Source organism: Numenius arquata, chromosome 3 (genome assembly GCF_964106895.1).
Source record: "Numenius arquata chromosome 3, bNumArq3.hap1.1, whole genome shotgun sequence".
In the NCBI taxonomy this organism is placed as follows: Eukaryota; Metazoa; Chordata; class Aves; order Charadriiformes; family Scolopacidae; genus Numenius; species Numenius arquata.
Genome location: NC_133578.1, coordinates 18,816,103 through 18,825,887, shown reverse-complemented (window position 1 = coordinate 18,825,887; position 9,785 = coordinate 18,816,103). Strand labels below are relative to the sequence as shown.

Below are 9,785 nucleotides of genomic sequence, written 5' to 3'. Positions count from 1 at the left end.
CAGCCTCATGTTAGCAAAAGAATTTCCCTGCAGCGAAATGGCACTATCCTCACAGACGTGTCCAGTTCTTTCACAGGAAAACAATCCACCAGCAAATGTTATTTTCCTTCTACCCAAAATGAGTAGTGACTAAAGATCATTGGGTTTTATCAATCTAATTTTATTCCTTATGCTTGTTAATAAATTTTCAATTTGGGCATGGAAAGATGCAAAGGAAAAATATTTTCTCTTTTTCGATTGTGTTACCAGCATAAAATTCAGAGAAGGGAGCAGAAATTTTAACAAGTGGTTCCCTGGTGCCTACCCTTACGTGTGTGTGGATGTAATATAAAATATATTTATACAGCTAATGAAGACAGATTCTACTGATGAAGTCAAAGCAGATAAGATGTTGCTAAGGAGGAAAATACCTTGGGCAATCAAAGGAAACAGATGTGTAGATAGCAAAAAGACACCAGGAACCTAACTTGGGGAAATTGGGGCATTCTGTTAAAACTGCAAGGTTGCAGGTTGTTACAAAGTATTGAAAATAAAAAGTATTTGTCCTTTAGGTGAACTGTGGTCATTGTAACACGATAACCACACCTCCAAATCTTAAGCTATACGCCTCCTAGATGAGACCCCCTACTCACTGAGCATGTGTAGTAATTTAAGAGTGTACTATACCTTTAATTTGAAGCAAGAATACAAGTAGCTGATAGGAGTTTATTGTGAAATCATGAGCTGCTGCTGCTTAGTATGCTAATTATCTGATTTTTGTAAAATATAAAAACTTACAATGTATAAACTAGTTTGTTCTAGCTTTCTGGATGAACCACCTGCCACCCATCTCTGTGCAGAAGTGAAATAAATATCTTGACCTTGTGTGGGTCGGCTCTTTGCTCACCGGATAAAGAACCCAGATTTGGGACAATGCTACCACTGTGTGAAACCAAGGGGAGCTCTGGCTTCCAGACTTTCTTAAATCCTGGTTCTTAAATCCTCAAATATGAGACTGACTGTATACCAGATTTACCGCAAAACAAAATACTGAAGAGAACAAACCCCATAAGTGTCTATGCATTTTTATTGAATACAAAGTAAGGTATCTAACACAAAAATTATTCTACCTGACAAGAAATTGGTTAAAGAGGCAGAGTAAAACCGTGGGCATGCTCTCTAATGAGCACAGTAAATGTTTCCATTAGCTGAAGGATTTCTGAGCCTAAATGCGTATGCCTGGCTGGAGATACAGATCTCTGCAGAGAGGAGCGTACAAGGTGCAACGGCGCACCCTCTCCCAGCCCGTGAACTCAGGGCAGTGCCGGGTACACATTATGCCCCAGAATTTCTGCAGGCATGTATCCTTGTTCTGAGTGTTACACCCAGCCAATTATTTCTTCTCCCCGACTAGATTGACGGTATGTTGTTAGTGGTTGTCTGTCCTTTATAAGTTGTTGTTCTTGGTCTCTCAGCGCTATGCCCTACCCTCACTTCTGCCCACTCCAGTTTATACCCAAAGCCAAGCCCAACTTACGGACATGCTCCTGTTTCAGACACCATTGGATCAGCAGGATGCACAGAGAGGCAATTGGGAGCTGGCAAGGTGGTGGCCACTGGAGACCAACAACTGCAGGTTTGGACTACTGCTGTGCTGCCTTGCAGCTCTGCTGCCAAACATGCCAGCACAGGCATGCCAGCGCGGGCATGCAGACGTGGAGGGAACACACTGGCTGAAGGACTCATGCTTGAAAGCATCAGTTTTCCTGGAGCTGATAAAAACTCTGTCCTCGATGATTCACTGTGAGAATCAGTCCACTCCCTTTTTTTTGTTGTTGTTGTTTAAGTAGAGCCTTGTTATTCGCTATTACCCTGATTTATGAAGCTTTGTTCTTATGAAATAAAGCGGTGGTGTGCTTCAGGAATTGATTAGCACAGGGTAGAAGACATATCTTGCCAAACAAATCAGGAATAGTTTTGTCTACAAATTGTAGACAAAACTTAATCATACATGTTAGCATATGATTAAGAAACACAGAGAAAACTACCAGTCTCTCAGGTGCATTTAAACTGTGAAACAAAAGTTGTGAAAGTTCTATGGGATTTATATTTACTCTAAAATATCTGCTAAGCAATTAAATGTTGGCTTTATTGGTTTGTTTAAAAAAGTATAACATTTGTTGATCCAGTATGTGTAATTTCTGGTATTGAGTACAATGAGTCATAAGTTTGTTTAGTAAACAAGTCTACAGTCTAATATTAATAGCTTTTCTTGGGAACACACTAACTGCTCTTTTGTAGCGAATCTTTGCAAAAAAAAGTCTGTCTTATTCTACAATTGATTTCACTACAATAGTACTAACAATGGAAGTCTCCCTTGATGGCAGCCATGTATGTTTTAAGCATGCTGACCTCAGGTTAGCAAAGTACTTGTGTGTCTCTGTTACCTTATAGATGTAGGTGGATGTATACAAAGGCTTGAAGTCACTATAAGCACATAAATGCTTAAAGTGTAAGCAATAAATTAGTTTCTTTGCCAGAGTTGAAGATTTAAGTTAAACACTGAGGCCAGAGACATGACAAAGTATTGAAATGCTTTAAGCAGTGTACGTTACGGCTCTGAGCTCTGCAAACCTGTGCTAGTTAACAGGGACGGGAATACTCTGCAAAATATCTCTAGGCATAGGCTGTCCAAGCCAACAAATTCAGTCGTGGGGCAGCTGGGAGCAGAAGTTGTTAAAAGCTACGTAAACACGTCAGGCAAAAATATGGTTCTACTAACTATTTGCTCTTTGCATGTAATTCCCCTTTCTGCGGTGCCAGTGTGATTGAGTTTTGCTCAACCGATCCAAAGTCCTGACCTAAGACTGGCTTTTCTCAGAAGTTCGGCAAAAGGCAACTGAGGGAAAATCCGCGACTGTTCCCTGCACAACCTGGCAGTGTCCCTCCCCTCAAGGGGTGCAAGAGAGGATGTTCAAAGGGTAAGAGCAAGCCACAGCCACTTCCCCGCTTTCTTGGCGTTCCCTGCAGAGATGCTGACAGCACGTTTGGGAAGCTGCAAAGGACTCTTTTCACCCTCTATTTTACCCTTGTCCTTCTGCTGAGAAGGCCCCACTGCTGAGAGGCATTTGGAACTGCAGAGTTTTATAAGCGTATGTGTGTTTTTGTTCCAGCTGCAGGTAATTAAAGTTATGTGAAACACATTGTATTAGTGTGCCTGTATTAGTAAGGTGAGGATTTGCTTAAAAGCCTTGAATATGGGAAAAATATAGGTAAAGTGGGCAGATATATTTTTCTTCCTATCTGTTCTCTGGTTTTGTATTCTCATTCTGGCTGGTAGGGAAAAAAAAATGAGACCTCCCCTCAGACTTCAGGTTATGAACAGAAACTATTGTGTGAGAAGATGCTGAGCCCATGACACACTGGATCTGTGTGTGTGTGCCTTGGAAAAGCAATGGGTTTGTAAGAAAAAAGAATTAGTGTGACTTTGATGAGGGCTTGTATCTGTGCGTGAGAGCCATGAAGACACATTGGGTTCATATCTGTATATAGGCCTCTTACAGAAGACTGAGCTAATGTCTAAGCAGAGATAGGGAAACCTATTGAACATCTGTGTAGAGTACCCAAATAGCAAAGGCAGATCAGTTCAGAAAAGTGCATATAGAGACACACATATATATATATACACACACATATATATATATGGGTCCAAGTACATACAAAAAGAAATAGAACAGATCCTCGACAGAGAAATGAAGACAAAAATATTTACAAAAAGTGGATGCCAGACAGAAAATGAAATAAAGGAGCCCAAACTCTACAGCAAGTGCCTTGAAGGAAGACAGGCAAAGCTTCAAAAACATAAATAAATAAATAAATAAATAAAAATGGAAATTATACAATTTAATGTGCAAGGTGATATAAACTATGTCATCAAGTTTACTTCAGAAAATGTTGCCAAATGTTGGTTTACAAGCTACCATGCCTGCAAAGATGTCTTATTATTATTATTAAGTAGGTATAGCTTAGCTATAAATACCCAGGCCCAGGTAACTGCAGCTGCAGTAGAAAAGATGTACCTGTTTAGTAAGAACAGAATAGATTCCAAACACTAAAAAAATGTTTAGTCAAAGAGGAAGACCTGAATATCAAAGAAAAAAAAAGAAGCAAGGAAAACTACTCAGAATTAGCAAGTTGCTAATCTGCATTTAGTAAAATATTTACAAGAACATTGTTGAGATGGTCACTATTACGAATCTGTAATCAGAATGTGCTTACTTTGATGTTACTGAAATGAACACAAAAGTCCACCTGAGATGGGGCTCCTTCCCACAGGCCAGAGTAGCCTCATTTTTGTTCACTGGCACCTTTTTTTCAAAAACATAGTACCATGAACACAGCATGATCTCACAGGGGCAAGAGAGCCCTTCTCTGGAACTCAGTACTCAAAGCAGTGGCCAAATACTCCTGAAGAGATGTAGGCAGTTCCAAATGGCCAGATTTTCATAAATGGCTCATTAACAAGCCCGTCCCTCACAATCTGAAATGCTCCAAAAGCTGCAGCTTTCCTGAGAGGTACGTTACAGTTCCTTGAGAGTTACAACCCTTCGGTCTGGCAAAGTCGGGTCCATTCTAGAACAGCTTGTTCAGCAATGTTTCCTGCTGTTTGTCCTCTACCAGACATTTTTATCATCTGTTAAACCCTCTGGGGGAGAACTCCCTCCAGTTAACTCCACCTTTCTAAGTGTTCGACTTCCCTTGCTTCTCAATTCCTTTTTCTACCAAACTACCAGTGAGAAGCTCCCCCCAAGACCAGAGGTTTTTGTTTCCATCCTTGTATCATGATTGAGGTGGACAAGGGGGAACAGAGGCTCAGTTCAGTTATGCTCCAACACTGTACATTTATTTTTATACATTTATGTATACATTTATATACTTGTATGCTATGCATAAAGAACAATGAAGAAACGTGCTTATGCAGATTAAAAGCTAACTGTCCTGCTGATTTCCAGTAAAACTTCTTTATCTTTAACCCAGAAGTTCTGCTTTTGACTTTCCCTCTGCTATTCATAGCTTCCGTAAAACTGAAACTCAACCCAAGTAGGGCAACTCCTGCAAATATTTGAATGAAGACACAGATGAACAAAACGGAGGGCGGCAATTATTTTTCCCCATGCCAAAATATAAAACTACTTCGAGTTGTGTCCTGGTCATTCATTCAGTGGCCAGACCAGCTGAAACCACGACAATGGGACAAGCTGACCGAGCTAAAAAAATCAAGTATACGAGTGGGGTCTGTAAAAGCCGGGATGCTCAGGGACAGAGCAGCAAACGCGTGAACAGGGACCGTGCTACCGATGGTCCCCCACTTCCAGTCCCTTTCCGTAATTTTCTGGTTCTTTTTAGAAGCACCTGGAGTGTGGGCATGAGAACCTACGTGTTTTCAGGGAAAATAACGTTAATACACAACTTTTTGTCCGCTTGAGTCCACAATCCCCGCTCGGGGCAGACTCAGCTGCATGACCGGCGAACCCAAGCCCGTCCGAGCGGTCTCCGCCGGCGCCCCCCCCCCCCCTCGCCGGCGGGCGGCTCCAGCGTAACTGCCGCGACCTCCCCGCCGCCCCTCCTCCTCCTCCTCCCGGGCGCCTGCGGGGTGGGATCGCTCCTCTGCCCTCCCCGGGGCCGGGCTCGGCGGGGCCCGGTCCCCCGGCGCGGAGCGGGTGGGCGCAGTGCCGCGGCGATGCTGGGCGTGCGGCTGAGGGTCCTGGCGTGCTGCCTGCTGCTCGGCGGGGCGCGGGGGGCCGCCGCCCCCCGCCGGGACGAGGTGCCCTCCCTTCGGAGTGAGTGACGCCTCCGGGGGGCGGCCCGGGGAGGGACGGGGAGGAGGTGGGGGGACGCGGGGCGCGCACCCCGGGGGTTCCCGCGGCCGGTCGGGGGGCAGCGGCGGCGTCCCCGCTCCGCGCCGGGCTGAGCCGTTCGCCTCCCGGCCCCGTCCCCCGCCCCGAGTGCGGGGCTCGCAGCGGTGGGGAAGCCCTCGGGCCTCCCGTTTGGGGCTCTCTCCCGCCTCCCGGCGGAGCCCCGGCGGCTCTGAGCGCTGCCGGGACGCGTCCGAGGCGGGGCCGGGTCGCCGGGTTGGGGTCAGGCCGACCCCGGCCGGGAGGGTTTGGACAGGGTGAGGGGCTTTGGAAGCGTGAACCCCTGGGAACCTGCCCCGCTGGCTGTGCCTTGTGCCCTTTTCGTCCTCCCCGCTTATTATTCCGCTGCCCATTGCTTTCCTTGCATCTGCAGGGAATATAAATTATGTTTTTCTCATTTCCAATAAATTCGTTTTCTCTGTTACCACATAAGCAATTCTCACTGCTTTCTTTGGGGGGGGGAAGGAAGTGGGAGGTGAGGAGGAAGGAAGTGAAGATATCTTGTTCTCCTAGTTTTGTTACAGCCATTTATTCACTATTAGCTGTGTTGAACCTAAGTAAACAGGAACTTGGAGGTACTGGTCAGCTGTTGGCTCTTCATCTGTGGCTTCACATCAGCTTGGGGCTTTACTTTGTTTCATGTCTTCTTGTCCTTGTATGGAGGGGACTGGACAAAGGAGAAGTGGGGTGTTTCCAAAGGCCTCCCTCCACCTTGCCACTTCCTAATGCATAGACTATCTCCTTTTCTTCTTGGGAGATCTCCTGCAGGATTTTGGGCACAGAATCCTCCCTGACCCCAGGAGCTTTGTAAGAAAACCTGTCTGTGAGAGCACCTGTAAAATGGATGGTGTAGCTTCACGAGGTGAAAGGCGGGGAGCCCTAGAGGTGTTCCCAAGGCTTGGTGTTGCTCCAGTTGTCTCACTGCCCCACTTGAGGAGAGGGCTGGGCTGGGGCCTGTGGAGGTGTTGCTGAGCCTGTCATCTTCTGTGTCTTACTTCTGCCTTGAGCTAGCAGTCCTGAGGCCAGCACAGCTCTCTTGCCAATGGGATTTTTTAGTTGGGGAATGGAAACCACATTCAGAAGGGGGCTGTGTGGCTTAAGAATTATGGTCTGGCCGTTCTTGGCTGCAGAATGAAAAAGGGAAGCGCGCTATTATGCACAGAGATCCTCCAGCTGGGTTATTTGCGTATACTGCGTTAAGACCCTTATCTTTTCTCAGCAGTCACTGCAACTCTTAAGAGCTTTACAGATAAAGGCGTTCAAAAGTTGAGAATCCTTCATCTTTGGGTTGTGGTGTTTCTCCCTCGTCCCCAGGAACTGCTGGGTGCTGGCAAGGTGGAGGTAGATTAGGAGTTTGCGTAAGAAGGTTATTTAAGTGTGAATCCCAGTATCACGGTGAATTAACCTCGTTAATCAGTGTTTACTGGTGCTAACAACCTCCCAGCTTCCACTTATCTAGCAAATTAACAGTGTATTTTCTTGGTCAACCAAGATAAGACAGCTGTGGAAAGACATACCCTAGCATGAGGGGCAGAACCCTTTCTGGCCATGTAGATCGAGATGCCTATGTCGCCCATGGGGGATTAGGTTGGATAAGAAGGATGAAACCAGCACAAACTACACAACTTCACAGAAAACTCCAAAGCAAAGGGCAAAGCTGGGTATCTGTCACAAAGTGTCGTCTGATGCCTTTTCAGTGAGCTCAGACACCTAGAGCTGTAGAAATATGATGGATTAAAGGAACCCTGCCCCAAATGGTTAAGGATCCTCTGGGACAGCTGCTAGGTGCTTGGGAGATGCAATTACATGTGACAAGCTGGTTCTCACCTGCTGCCAGTCAGAAAGTCTTGCCACTGCTCTGACACCATCACAAGATACCGATGCCTATAGCCACATGGAAAACAGCCCCTGTTACCAGTGGTATAGTCTGCAGTGTGATTCTGTCCTCTCTGTAAATCAGACTACTTGATGTGCTCTGTGCAGAATCTGTAACCAAAAACCTCTCTATAATCTATATCCTCTCTGTTCTGCTTGTTGTGTGCACGTTACATTGGTGAGCTGATCTCCCGTCTGTCTGGTACACTGCACTGTCCCACTGCTGCTTGGAAAGACTTTATTTTCTAGAGCTACACCTAAATTCTGTGTACTAAACCCACAGACAGCATCTGGGTGGACCTCTGCATCTCATACTTTAGATGTGGGCTGAGTCAGTTTGAGAGGTTTTTTTTGAATTGTAGTTACTGCTTTGAGATGTTAGATGTAGTGAATTACAGCAGCTAGAGAGCACACGTGGCACTGTAAAATTTCAAGGCAAAATGGAAGTGCTGCTCAGGTTTTCAATGCATAATCTCCCGAGGCATAAAATAGATACCTTGCCTGTAACATGCCAGGAACTCAATGGGTTAATTACCATTGGATTTCAGAGTGAATGAAGTAGCTGAGCTGTTATAAGTTTATATTTTGCTGATTTCCAGTTCTTCAACTGCCCTCGTTTTTTTCAGTCTATACGCTCAGTTAAACATTTGTTCCCAAGACATTAAACAGCTGACTTTTTTTCACATACTTATAATGTGATGTCACATAGTTCAGTGAATTTCTACATGATTCCAAGAAAGCAGGGGTGTCAGGCTAACCCCACATCTGCTGTGTTCCAGGGTACTTGAACAATATGCATCCAGTAGGGAAGACATACTTTAACCCTTGGCCACCAGCTCTCATGTTATAGATAAATCCTACCCTTTCTGTATCCTATTTACAATGCAAAATATTTTCTTTCTGCCTCTGTAGTTGCAGAGAGTGGAGAATGAATATGGCAGGCAGCCTTAAGCTTCTAGCTTTTACTTTAATTGCACTCTTCAGTACCACCACCCCACCCCGCAAATTATTTTACAATGTGCAGTATGACTCCTTATAACACTTAAACCTGTGCTCTGTTACTGGTTATTTCTTGGTGACTAGTGTTTTTTTTTTTCCTTTGAACATGACTGATGGTTTTAGGCAACCCGTGTTTTTTTGCTATCCAACTTGAGAAATATTACCTAAACTTATTTTTGTGATCTTGCAAGTGGTCCGCATGTTAAAAACTCAGCTGGCAGTAAATTTAGATCAGTACTCTTATTTTTTGAAGTACCAGTTATTCTGATGGATATTTTCTACCTTAAATAACTCCAACTGAAACATTTGTCTTTTGATACGATTTCATCAATTGCAGTATTCTATAGACTGAAACTTTTTTTTTTAAATTTCTCTACAGATAAAGGGATATTTATTATCCAAAGTGAAGACTCCAACTTGTGCATTAAAGTGGACACAGTTGGCCTTGTTCTGGAAGATTGCGGTCAACTCTCAAAAGACATGTTATGGAAATGGGTGTCCAATCGCCGTCTTTTCAACATAGGCAGAAGTACCTGTCTAGGACTGAACATCAGTAGACCAGAACAGCCGTTAAGTATGCTTGAGTGTGATTCAACTCAGTACTCATTATGGTGGAATTGTGATGGAAGAGCATTAGTTGGTGTATCAGAGTACAGATTAGCCGTTGAAAACAGCAAACGTATTGTGGCCAAAAAAAAATCTACTTCTTGGTGGCAACAGTACATGTCCTATGATGAAGACCTTTGTGAACAACAATTTCAAGGTAAAAATAAAATTTTGTCGCAGAAATGTAGATGGGAAAAGTTTTCAAAAGTTCTTTTGCAGCCAGGGCAGGTGCTTATGATCCCTTCCATCCCCTATTGTGGTTTGGGGCTCAAAGTTTGGCTTTCTTCTATGCAATGGTTGTGGTGAGCATACCACAAAATTGTTTTTTTTCCCTTATCTGTTATATGGACCCAAACCCCACCAGTATCCTTGCAAAACAGGAAATTCTCATTTCAAATCCTCTATAAAGTA

General features: G+C 44.4%; 1 protein-coding gene across 1 annotated transcript in view; it reads left to right on the top strand.

Moving 5' to 3' along the window:
- The first annotated feature begins 5,719 nt into the window (after nt 1–5,719).
- Nucleotides 5,720–9,785, top strand: part of PLA2R1 (phospholipase A2 receptor 1) — a 40,877-nt gene continuing 36,811 nt past the window's right edge. Inside the window, exons 1-2 of the mRNA XM_074144887.1 lie at nt 5,720–5,819; nt 9,148–9,531. Of these exons, the coding sequence (XP_074000988.1) occupies nt 5,720–5,819; nt 9,148–9,531 (484 nt within the window). The remainder of the gene's footprint in view (nt 5,820–9,147; nt 9,532–9,785) is intronic.